The following is a 13,442-nucleotide window of genomic DNA, read 5'->3' on the forward strand; positions in this document are numbered from 1 at the left end:
ATGACTAATAAGAGCCAACAAAGGAGTATCTCACCGGAAGACTTTTCCACATGAGTGTCTCCAAATACGACAATTTTAGGATTCTATGAACCACGCTAACAGCAAAAATTACAGCAGCTTTTATATAGTATCTGTGTGTGTGCAGCATGGATAACATGGCTTCTCACACGTGATTTCTATGATGGATAAATGATGACATGTAAGTGCTGACATAAGCACATAGTGCTACACAGATATAAGTAGTATTTAAGGCACTTTACAGAAGGGACTGATTAGGTTATGCATTTCATCTTCCTCTGCTGAAGTTAGAATGTATCTCTTAGAGATGACCTCAAGGTGGCAGTGACTACACGTAATTGCTCCAAGTAACCAACAGCCTGTGTTTTTCTGATTCGGGACAAGAGGCAGGAGTCTAAAAGTGTTGACGAACATAGGCTGAAGATATTTAGGAATATCTTTTATTTTTGCCCCCAAATCAAGAATTCATTCTTCTTTCTGTCCAGGAGAGCACCAAATTTCCCCTACTGCAATCTTTCCTCTATTTTGTTGTTGTAATGATCCTAGGATTTTATTATCCCCACTAAGTAAAAATAATCCAGTTTGGGACCAGGTTGGAAACTTAAGAATAACTGGTGGCTCTGTACCCTGTGCAGGAAGTCAATTAAATTCCTGTCTTTAAACCAGTTTTTGTTTTCTTTTCTCTAGGTTTCATCTTTCACTCTTATTGAATGTTCTTTCTGTATAACCATTGTTTATCAGCACACAACATGCTCTATCTACTCGTGACTGCATCTCATGGGAGGTAGAAGAGATCTGGCAAAATCTTAAATGGAGGCAGCCAATAATCAGTAGATGGGACAGGATTTTATAGAAGGAGAGAGAAAAAATATGAGGACACTTAAGGCTGAAAAAAGGCAGCTGAGAGAGAATGTGCTCAATGCCTATAAAAGTCCTGTAAGATTAAAATAGAAGGCTGAAAAGATAAATGAAATAATAAATTAAAATTTGCACATGAGTATTAAGGAAAATGAGAGCTATACAGTGGGCAGATATGCTCTTTCACAAGTATTTCCTTAGTACCACTCTGTAGGAGATGAGAAATGGCTGATGTGACGTGGTAGAATGGTATGTGATTCCCTTGGCCATTCTTGAATCTGTTTCCTCTCCTTGACTGTCAACATAGAAAGGAGACTTAATCTGCGTACCTCTCTGAAACATCTATTTCGTGGAACTAACTGACTTTTGGAAGGTTAAGTTTCACTTATTCCTAAAGCAGAGCTCTCTGTAATATCCCTGACTGACAGTCAGTCACTTTGTGTTCTTTGAATGATAGTGATAGATAACTCACTACCCCATAAGACAGCTCATTCTGCACTTAAATGGCTTTAATCATTAAATCATTCTTATTTCTAGTAAATTCAAAGTGATTGTTGTGTTACTTTCACCCAGAACTGCTGAAGTTCCATCAGAAACAACATCCAATAATTTCTCAGCCTCTCTTCTACCTGAGAGTGCCTTAAATAATTGAAGGTGGCCATCTTGATACATGGTCTTTTTAAAAATCAGGACTGGAAGTTAGCTTTTTGTGATGAAAAGTAATTTTACCTTTGACCTGGGGGACTCAAGCCAGATTATACAGCTGCATTATGGTGGCATTGGTGAAGGGCCAGCATGCCATCTACCCATCCATCCATTCATCCATTCAGTAAATATCCTTTGAGTTCCTAATAGGTTTATGTTCTGGTAATACAACAGGGAGTTAAAACAAATCCAAATTTATAAAATATATTATATAATATAAATATAATAAAATATATATATATTTATAAAATTTATAAAATATAGAGCTTATACTCTAATTCAGGAGGTAGATATTTTTCTTAAAAGCAAATTAATGGATATAATAAACTGAGGTAAGTGCTCTGACAGAAAGGAAGATGATCCATCAACAGTGCATGTCAAGAAATCCTAACAAAAGCCAGGAATTGGAGTTAGTGCTGGTCAGATGAGGCTTCTCTGGAGAAATGATCCTTGAGCTAAGCTCTGAGAAATGAGTAGAAGTGAAAGGTGTCTTCAGTCTGAGGGAACTCCATGTGAAAAAGGCCTTGTGGCAGAAGGTGTTGACTTACTTAAGGACTTGAAAGAAAGCCAGCATGGCTGGAGTACAAAGAATCGCCAAAGGGTGGTATGAGATGCCCTTTGAGAGAGACAATGCAGAGTCTTGTAGAATGTGATTAGAATTCTGTCTTAGTTTCAAGAGAAATCAGAAGTGATCAAAAGGTTTTAAGCAGGGGCGTGAGACCAGATTTGCAGTTTGATGTGCTCACTATGGATTTGTGTGGAAAAAAAATTTAGGGGCCAGTTTGACTTTGGGGAGAACAAATATTGCTATAGGTCAGGAAGAGGGAATAGTAGTTTTGATTAGTTCCTCAAATGAAAATAGAGGGAAATATATTGAATTGAGAGAGATTTGAGAAGTATTAAGGGTTGATGATAGACTGGAAGTGAAAGGTTAATGAGTGGGGATCATCAGGGAAGAAGCTTTGGTTTCATTCAAATAATTAAGGTTAGGAGGGTGAAATATACATATATAAACATATATACACACATTACACAAATAAGTGTATCTTTTTGTACATGTATATATTACTTTTTATTGTAGTATATCACCTGTACAGAAAGTACACAAATCTTAATAACACAGATCAATAAATTATCAAAAAGTAAATACAGCTCAAGTAGAAGGACCTACAAATAGAATACACAACTATGTACTGGGGGCTTTGGGGAGAAGAAGAAGAAAAAAAAGTAAATACAGGGAGGTAAATTTCTTAACCCCCTGAATCTGGGCATAAGCATGTGACTTGCTTTAGCCAATGGGACACTAGTAAACATGGTGAAAGAAGAGGCTTGAAAAGTGCTTATACATTGCAGTTTGCCTTCTCTTATTGCTGGGAACCCTTCTGTCCTCATGTGAACCAACCTTGCTTAGCCTTTAGAGGACGCGACACCACAAGGAGTGAGGCCGCAGTCGTGACAGTCTTCCCAGACATCCCAGCCAAGGTCCCAGACGTATGTGTGAAGCCATCAGATCACCCAGTTTCACCTGAGCCAGCCAGGATCAGACAAACTTCTCAAGCTACAGAACTATTAGAAATAATAAATTTTTGTTGTTTTAAGCCACTAAGTTTTTGAGTGAATAATTATGCAGCAAAGGTTAACTGGTACACCTCCCTCCAGCCTTTACGCTATTATTAGTATTATATATTTTACTTCGATATGTTATAAACTACATAAGACATATCATCATCATTATTGTGGTATTAAACTGTCAATATTCTTTTATATTTACCTATATATTTGCCTTTCTTTAACGTTCTTCATTCTTTCTTGAAGTTCTTGCTTCTGTATATCATTTCTTGCTTCCAGCCTGAAGAATTCACTTTATTATTTCTTGCAGTAGATTTCTGATTATCATGTACTCTCCTAGAGCTTGTCTGAAAATATCGACATTTGTCTTTCAGTTTGAAGATATTTTCATTTGGTATAAAATTTGAGATTTGCAGTATTGTTCTTTCAGTGTTTTAAAGATGTCCTTATAGTATCTTCTGGCTTTCATAGTTTCTATTGAAAAATCAGTTATTGGTCTTATTGCATTTACTTTTAATGTAATGTGTCTTTTTCCCTTACTACTTTTAAGATTTTCTCTTTCTTTTTGTTTTACAGCAATTTGACTGTGATGTACTGAGTTGTTTTCTTGGTGAATTTTCTGCTTGTGGTCTTTTAAACTTCTGACATCTGTGTGTTGATGCCTTTCGTCAGTGTGGCAAACTCTCAGTCTCTATCTCCTCAAATATTGTTTCTGCACCATTCTCCCTCTCTTCTCCTTAGGGAATTCCACTCACAAACAAGACATATTGTATATGTCCTACATATTTCTTATCCTCTCTTCTGTTTTCTTTTTCCTTTGTGCTTCTCTTTATAAAATTTCCATTGACCTATTTTCCCATTAACTAATCCTGTCTTCTGCTATATTCACTCTTCTCTTCAAGCCATGCAATGTATTATTAATATGAACTATTTCATTTTCATCTCTATAACATATGGTTGGTTCTTCTTTCACAGATGGCAAAGCTATGTTGAAATGGTTCATTTTTCTCACTGTTTTGAGCATCATTTCCTTTACTTTCTTTAGCATGACAGTCACAGCTATTTTAAAATCTGTGTTCACTAATTCCATAATCTTGTCATTTGTGAGTTTGCTTATATTACCTACTTTTGTTTTTGATCATTTCTCTTCTCTTTAGGAGCTAAGCTCATTGATTTTTCTCCTTTCCTGGTGTTTTCCCACTGCTTGTGAATAGTTTTTCCACTTTTTGTAATTGTTTTTCATGGCAGGATTTGTTCCTAAAAAGCAAGCCCACAATTGTCAGAAGCAGAATGTCTTCATGTACCATTGTATTCCTGTACCTATATCTCTGAAGGTATTTACTCTACTGCCATGATAGTCTAGTGCACCTGCATATGTGTGTGTGCGTGTGTATGTAAGTAAAGCTCCAAAAGAGGTTTTGATTCGAGATCATTTCATTTAATTCCTGAGAGAAAATGCTAGTTAAATGTTCTGAGCCACTTATGTTCATCTCTTCTGGGTTAACATGTATTTATTTATTTTTAATCAGTTGATAAGAAATACAAAGGGAAAAAAGGAACACAGCAAGTGAAAAAGAGAAGTCAAACTGAAATGAGTCCTGGTGCCTCTGCAGCTCCCAGAAATAGTGTCGTGGAGCAACACATTGCACCAGAAGTCTCTCCTCATGTTAAGGTACAATGGGGCAAGTACAGTGGCTTGGTCTTTGTAAGAGCATCCTCTAGTCACTATTCTTGCCATTTTCCACATTGGAGCTCTCTGTTTATCTCATAGAGTGCAAGTAAAGAAAGTGAGGCTATAATATGAAAAGTATGTCTAGGTAACAAAAAGAGCAATTGCTTCAGATTCATCAGATTAAATGCTAATTGATAGCTCCCAGTCTCTGCCAGGCCCTGGTCACTTTAACACATTGTTGCAGGTTGGATTCTATAAGAGGAAAACTCTGGGATAGAGAGTTGTTTTCAGGAAGTATATTTTAGGGTGCTCTCAAGATTAATACCTGTGGGGGAGTGAAGTAGGAGAAGAGGGAGAATTTTAACTCCAGTGTAGTTGCGGCAAAGACTTCAGCTTAGGGGTTGCAGCAAAGATCCCAAAAGGAGCTCAGGAGCTGGAAGGGCTTTCAGTGTTGTTATGATTTGGATTGAGGGGGAGGATCTGTATACACCTGTGTTGACTGAGATGAGGCAGCCCTCCTCGGACAAAAGCAATTCCTGGAGAGGGTCCTAGCCTCTGAAGAATGATTACTTTGTTCCTAAAGCAGAGAAGCAGGAAACATCTGGAGGCTCACCAGAGGATTCACCACACACATGCAATTTCATTTCCTATGAAGCAGATATTGTACCATTTTATAGATGTATGAGCTATGAAAACTGATTATATGTCCTACCTTCTCTTTGTCTAGAACAATCACTTTCTCTGGCTTGTTCTAGAACCTTGTGGAGTTGTCAGGGAGACCAGATTCAGGTATAAGTGGTGCCTTCCAGTGATCAGTAATGCAAATGTGTATTATCCATCTATGGATACATGGTACCAAGAAAAGAAATCTTGGAGTGGACCTAAGTGAAGCTGACGTTTTCCTGAATGGGTTCAAATAGAGACTGTTGGCGTTGTCCATCCAAGACCTCCTTGTGAATAGACACTTTCCTGCACTCCAGGTCCCATTAGAGATCCCACTCCAAAATTCTTACACTTAGCCTTATATGCCTCTGTTTTTTCTGTATTCCCCTTTGAATCTGGATGGCAAGTTGCTTTCTAAAAGTAGCATTTGCTTCTAAAATGGACCACCCAAAATCTCTTATCTCTGTTACTTTGGAAAAGCACAGAGAAAAGAATTACCTATAATCCTATCCCCTAGAGAAAGCCATGTTTGATCTTGGTAAATATCTCTCCAGTCAGCTTGTGTGTGTGATTTAATTGTTTATTTATCCAATAAGAAACACATTATATATTCCATTGAGGACGTTTCCCTTTTTTGAGTCAATTATAACAGTTTATCATATTATTTCTCTAAAGCGGTTTTAATATTTATAGTATTATTTATCTGACTATACCATATTTTATTTAACCAAATTCCTATTTTTGGATGTTAAATTATTTCAATTTTTTATAATTACAAATAACAAGATGCAATTGTTTTGTATAAACCTTAGTGCATAGTTCATTATTTCTAAGGGTAAATTCATAAACATAGAATTGATTCTCCTTTTTAATTCTCCCTTTAACTCACTTGTAGGATCTCTGACATAGGTCACTCCTTTTTCTCACGTTTAACTTAATCTGTAATTTTATTATGCACGTGTCCATCTCTGGGAATTTGGGGAGCTCTGTGCAGGCTATTGAGATCCCTTACTTTTATACCAGAATAAAGTGAGTATTCAAGACAGTATTAGATGGAGGAACAAGGACATCTTATGCCCTAATGTAGTGGATAGAAGAAGACAGAATCAAAGTCACCTGTTTGGCTTAGTTAGCAATGCTTTGGAGATCTGATGGGCTCTTCACATAGAGGATAAAAGCAAAGGTTCAGATCAGGGAGTCTGCCTCCAAAACCCATTTTGCTGTCTCATCTGAACACAGGACTTAAATTCTTCCCCATGCATTCTCTTTCTATCTAGATAATTCTACATCTCAAAATCTTCCTAACTCCTCTATATCTTTTCCTTTGATTCCACTATCTTTGGCTGACTTTCTGAGGTTTAACGTTGTAAGTGAAGTGAAGTTCCCTCAATAGTACCTACTTTACTCAAGCTCTTGTCTTTCTTCTGTTGTCTTCAGCCTAAGCAGAAACAGATGGTGGCCAAGCAGGAACCTATCAGGAAAGAAGGGTTGCAGAAAGGCTCTATGACAGTCATGGTGCTGAAAGCAACGAAGCCATTCGAATTTGAGACCAAAGAAGGGAAGCAAGAGATGTTTCACGCTACAGTGGCTACTGAGAGTGAATTCTTTTTTGTAAAAGTTTTCAACAAAAAGCTAAAGGATAAATTCACTCCAAAGAATATAATTATAATATCCAAATATTATTGGTACAGTCATTTCCTAGAAGTGAATAGTGTCTCACATGTGTCTGATGCCAAATCTGACCAACAAATCAGTGTCCCAAAGCACATTATCAGAAAAGCTGGTGAAACCCCAAAGATCAATAAGCTTCAAACTCAGCCCCGTGGAACAATTGTGAATGGGGTGTTTGTAATCCAGAAGGTAAGTTTCTATATATAATTTTATAGTTATTAGCAAAAATAGCTTATTCTCCACTATCAGCTTGAAGAAACTTTCAAAATTATCCATTTCAAAGTCTGTTTATATAGAAAAAAACTGAAACAAACTCCAAATAACTAAAGAGCCACAGAATGTGCCAAAACTGAAATACATTGAAAGTATTTTCATTCTCAAGAAGCTGTCACATTCCTATTTCAATTTCATTTTATCCTTGTAGCTTCTGAAAAAGAGATTACTTCATACACAACTGATGTTTGTCCTCTGGGTTATTTTTGTACTTTATATATATGATATTTAAGTGACTATTTTTGTGAATACAAAATTGCTATAATTGAGTGGTAAATCAGATTAATTTCCCTGGAAGACCAATAAATAGAGAAGGATTAAAGAATTGTGATTAAAAGAAGAAAACAGAGGAAAGAGTTAGTTTGAGGAAACTTATTAGAAGTGAGATAGAGAGCTTAATTTTTGTTTAAAGTCAAATTGATAGACAATCGTGTTTTTAAAACTTTAAGAGAAATTAATCTTGAAAATCATGCAAAATGTATTCAGTTTTTCTAAAATGCACTTCTTTCAGTTTGAAATATTAAACATTATTTTCTAGAACAAACAAAAAAGAAATGAGAAATGATAAAGTATTTTGACTCTGAGCCTCAGGGGAACTAGCCTTGGTGACTACTTCTTCTTGTCTAGGATGGGACCTGGGGAACCACAAAGAGGGAACTTGCTGACATTTCCTCCAGGTGCCTTACCATAAGCTCTACTATCTTGGAATTAGTTGGAGGGGCACTGATAAGGAGAATCTATCCTTCTCGAAATTTCAAGCCAAAAATGACCTTGTGTAAGAAAGTCATATTCTTTACCCTAGTCATGAACCTTTAATCTGGCCATCCAATTGTGGATGCACAAATATATATTCATTTAGCCCATTACATTAAACCTAAAATACTATCAACCTTCTAGATAACTGATCAATACCCCACTCTCTTTTGACTTGGACTTGAGTGTGAGTTATTTGTTGTCCTCAATTCTTGTAGGGGAGAAAAACTTTTCCCTTCTTCCCCTCTAGGTTCTTTGGCTGGTCTAATAATTAAATTGACATAAGACAGATTAGCAGGAGAAAAACAAATTTAATTTTGTATGTATGAGAGTCCCATAAAAAATATTAGACTCAAAAAGAGCCAGGCAATTAAGGCTTATATAGAATCCTGAGCTATGAAGAAAGGGGAGGGAGTCTGGGGCTTCAAAGGGGAGGAAAACAATTCACAGAAAAATGAGGAGAACACATTTGGTAAATAGATATTTACCCTACCATGCAGACAAAGTTTTTCTTATATAAAAACGTGTCTCTGGGAATATCTTTCTTCCTGGTACAGGCACCCTATCTAAATTCTTTTAGGCCCTTAACAGAGAGGTAAAAAGCTTTTCGTGACTCGGCTGGGTCTTAATTGCTTTCAGCTGAAAACAATACACATATCTAAGTGGCACAATTTGTGGTGGCTTATTCTGCTCCCCCTCATTCCTAACTCTTATTTAGACTCTTTTCTAGGTTTCGAATCATTTGCTCATATCTCTCCTGGATTTGTTGCTTTAAGTGACTCTCCTCTGTCAGGGAAGAGGAAATTTCCCCCTTAAATCTCTTGAGTTCTTGTGCTGGACTAATGACAAAATTTAACATAAGACAGATTAACAAGAGAAAAACCTATTTAATTTTGTGCACACAGGAGACCATAAAAATGATGCTAAGAGAGTGACCAAAAGGCAGGCACCTTTATATATTTTTACACAAAGAAACAATAAGTTTGTGAGGATTTTACAGGAGAAAGAAACTTAGGTTTGGATGCTTACTTAGAAAGGAATTTAAGCAGAGTTTGGGTTTAGGGTAGTAAATTAGTAAAAGAGTAACAAGATTTATTTATGCAGGCTCCTCGTCCTAGTATGAAGAGGATGCCTTTCGTATGGGAGATTTATTTCCTCTTTTGGGGGGGGACAGAGACAGGAGAGTCAGAGTGCCCTTTTTGTACTTGCTCAAGTAACTTTAATTCAAAATAATCAATATTCCACTGTGGCACATCTTGGAGTGGCCTGCTCTGATCCCCAACACTTCCAACTCCCGAGTCTTCTTTCCCCTGCCTCTTAGGGCTACTGGCCCTGAAGAAGCCCCATCTTCTCCATCTACCAGTTGTTGGCTCTCACCATTATCCTGTCTTCCTGAGGGAAGAGAGATTGGGACTGGAAAGATGGACACAGGAAGCAATATATTCTAAATAAAACATAGCTGTCTCCTCTACTTGAATTTTCTAACATCTATTAGATATATACCTGCCAGTTTCAAAGCTGGGTTTTTTCCCTTTATATTTCTTTCTTGAGGCTGTTGCTGGCACTTCTGATGTCTGATGGGTAGTGGTGTTCCTCAGTCAAATTATCAAAGGTTAGATGTTGGTTTTGTTTTGCAGAAAACAGAACGGAGGAATTGTCAATTATTTGACCTAAGTGACAGTACAGGGAGGATGGAAGTATTGGTGCCTGGAAAACAGAACAAAATCGAATGCGAAGAAGGGGATAAACTTCGACTTACGTTCTTTGAGCTATCAAGAACTGGAGAAAAACTACAGCTGAAATCTGGAATTCACAGTTTAGTTAAGGTGGGAACTACAAGGATGAAATTGAAGTCTCCAAGGGGATGATATTTTGTGTTTGCTTTCAGAAAGCTGGACAGGGGCCTTTGAACAGGATATGGTGTGAAAAACCCTAATATGTAGTACACCTGCATCTCACAAAACTTAGGAACATCACTTTTAGGAAATACAGATCCTAGATACACAATTAAGAGGACATGGGCTTCACAAGACAGAGAAACACACTGTGTTATCCACACGACCCCTCAAAGAGATCATTGGTAACACTGTAAGTCTAATGCAGACAGTTTGGCCAAAGTTGGGCAAATTATTCTGACAGACGTATATAAAAGTAGACATAGACCATGTACACCTTGAAGACACATTTCACAGAGTCAATCCAGCCATCCTAGCACCCACCATAGCCCAGGGGAAAACCCTACTCCTTCCCTTTCATCACTGCTTCATACCCATCCTACTACCACTACTTGGTCCCCCTTCCTATGTCTCAGCATTGTTTGCACTGACTGCTGCTCCCTTTGTAAGAATGGAGGTAAAGACTATGTGCCCTTTTTAAGTAGGATTGTATATCTCAAGGCAGACATTATCTTCAGGACAATGATCAAGAGTAAAAAATATACCGTGAGGGAAGGAGATAATTCTATGAGAATAAAAGAAAGGTGCACTTTAGAAGGACAGAGTCACTATGAGCAGAGGAGGAATAACTGATTAGCTGCATCTCAGGCTATATATCTTTTTTCTCCATCCAGGTTATTAAGGCAAAAAAACTGAAATGAAAGGATCAATTGAGATCAAGCGGTTTAAAGAACATTTAATTGAAGAATATCTGAGACAGTATCTTCAACCAGATTGTAAGCAACCTGAGAGCAGCAGTATACGGACTCTGTCCTCTCATCCCCTAAATTAGTCAAGATGGGATGATTGCTGGATAAACAATTCCAAGGTGTTAACATATTGTTGCCATATAGGTTTGTTTCTCATTCATTGCAGTCATGTTTAGTTTGGGGTAAGGATAGGGTTCTGCTTCATGTAGATGTTCAAGGATGTTATAGATGTTCAATCTCTGTTGAATGAATAAAATGGTTAATGGAAAATATGTAATATATGTAGTTACACAAGTCAATACACTAAGGGTATAAATAACCAAATTCACAGGAGAAAAAATATGAAAAGCTTGTAACATGAAAAGATTGTCAACTTCACTAATAATATGAGACACAGTTAAACAATGAGTAGGACTCTACTTCTACCGAGAATGCAGAAAATGAGAAAGAGTCTTGTTCCCATGCTTACAACAACAAAAGATAGCCAGATGATCTGAAAAATCACAACTTTTTCTGAAGCCATCTGAGGGCTGAGGTTGCAGTGAGTATCTAATTAAAATATCTAAGAAGGGAAACCTCCAAAGAGAGAAAAGATGAAAGCACTTGTTCATTTGGGGGCAGATGATAGATACTAGATACCCCACAAGATAGAAGAATTCAGCTAAAATTTTTAATGAATTGCTCAAGGTTGACCTTGAAAGTATAGAACAACAGGAAGCCTCAACGACAAGAAGAATTTGCAACTGCTTGAAGGCACTTCTCATTGGATCTCATTGGATGATCATGATAAAGATTAGGGACAGGCATGGAAGAGGGAAAGATTAGCCACTATAGGAAAGACGTGAAACCCTTCCTGAATCCTTCCCTGCAGAAAAAAAAAAGATTTCTAGGGGAAGAGAAGCAAATTCTGCCATTTTCCTACATCAGCAGAGAGGGACAAGATCAGAGGTAAAAATCTCATCCCTAAGACTCAGGGACACAGTGCCTGCCAAAGACTGAGGCTGAACCAGGAAAACAGAGAACTCGCCCATTACTCTTCCTGCAACCTGCTCTTACCACCAGACTAAACAAGCACCAAATAGCAAGTCCCAACATTTAACTGCTGGCAGATGGTCAAGAGCATGTAAAAAAGCATTTTATTAGGTTCAGATGTAAAAGGAATACAAAGTTGATGGTGTAGCACTAGAGGAACTTTAAGCATGTGGTGCACTGAGAGTAAATAAAAACAACAAATGTCAAACCCAGATCTACTCCTGTGGAAATGAATTCAACCACCAGAGTAAAGTCATAGCAAAAAACAATCCCTGTTCATTTCCAGGCATAAATACTATTTACCTCAATCTCTACTTTCACAGATGGCTTTCAATAAAAATTGCAAGACATACAGAGAAATTCTGTCAAGAGACAAATCAATCAAAAGAACCAGTCAGTTATGGTATAGGTGATGGAACTTTCAGATGGGATATTTACAATAGATGGACAACATGCATCTTCAGATGGACAATTTCAGTAGGAAAAGGAAACTAAGAGAACGAATGAAATGGAAATGCTAGAAATGAAAACCATGGTTACACAGATGAAGAATGCCTTTAACCAGATCATTGGTAGACTTGACACAGCACACGAAAGAGTGAATGAACTACAGATACTACAGATAGTAATAATAGAAATTATTCAAATGGAAACCAAAAAAATGAAAAAAAAACATAGCATATCTAAGAGACATGGGACAATATGTAGCAGTTTAAAGTATCTCTAATTGGAATCCCAGAAAGAGAAGATACAGAGAATGAGGCATTATGAATATTTGAAAAGAGATGAAGGCAAAGAATTTCTCAAAACTAATAGCAGAGTCTGAATTACCACAGATCCAAGAATCACAGAGAACACAAGAGAATAATAATAATGAAATAATGATAATAAGCCACACACACACTTAGGTATGTCATATTCAAACTTCTAAAAGGCAAAAGATGAAGTTGGAAACTTGAAGACAGCCAGAGAGAAAAAAGACACATATACACATGTACAGACAGCAGATTTACAGCAGACTTCTTGTCAGAAACTACTTAAGCCAGAAGACTATGGATTAACATCTTTAAAGTTCCAAAAGAAGAAGACAATTTTCAAACCAGAATTCTAAACCCAGAAAATAGTCAAACATGGAAGAGAAGTAGACATTTTTCAGACCAACAAAAACTGAAATAATGTGTTCATAGTGGAACTTGAATTAAAATAAATGTTAAAGGAAATGTTTTAGGCAAAGCAATATAATAACATACAGAAATTTAAAACTATACAAAGAAAAGAAGTACAGTAAAATAAAGGTAATATAACATTTATGTTTTCTTATTTTTAAGTGTTCTAGAAGACAACTGATCTTCAAAAAGAGGGGTAGGCAAAATTGTTCTGTAAAGGACCAAATAGTATGTATTTTAAACTGTGTGGGCCACGTTACAGATGCTGACCTTTGCACTGGCTAGAAAAACAGCCATAGACAATCCACCAATGAATGAGTGTGTTTGCATTTCAATAAAACTGTATTATGGGCACTTAAATTTGAATTTTATATATATTTTTTTATGTCACACAATATTCTTCTGATTTTTTTTCTCA

General features: G+C 36.8%; 1 protein-coding gene across 1 annotated transcript in view; it reads left to right on the top strand.

Moving 5' to 3' along the window:
* The window catches only part of AIM2 (absent in melanoma 2), a 54,745-nt gene extending 41,407 nt beyond the window's left edge, over positions 1 to 13,338 (top strand). The window contains exons 3-6 of the mRNA XM_046683058.1: positions 4,680 to 4,822; positions 6,923 to 7,345; positions 9,820 to 10,008; positions 10,752 to 13,338. Coding sequence (XP_046539014.1) covers positions 4,680 to 4,822; positions 6,923 to 7,345; positions 9,820 to 10,008; positions 10,752 to 10,778 — 782 coding nt within the window. The 3' untranslated portion in view covers positions 10,779 to 13,338. The remainder of the gene's footprint in view (positions 1 to 4,679; positions 4,823 to 6,922; positions 7,346 to 9,819; positions 10,009 to 10,751) is intronic.
* The last annotated feature ends 104 nt before the right edge of the window (positions 13,339 to 13,442 follow it).

This window comes from Equus quagga, chromosome 13 (genome assembly GCF_021613505.1).
Source record: "Equus quagga isolate Etosha38 chromosome 13, UCLA_HA_Equagga_1.0, whole genome shotgun sequence".
NCBI lineage: Eukaryota > Metazoa > Chordata > Mammalia > Perissodactyla > Equidae > Equus > Equus quagga.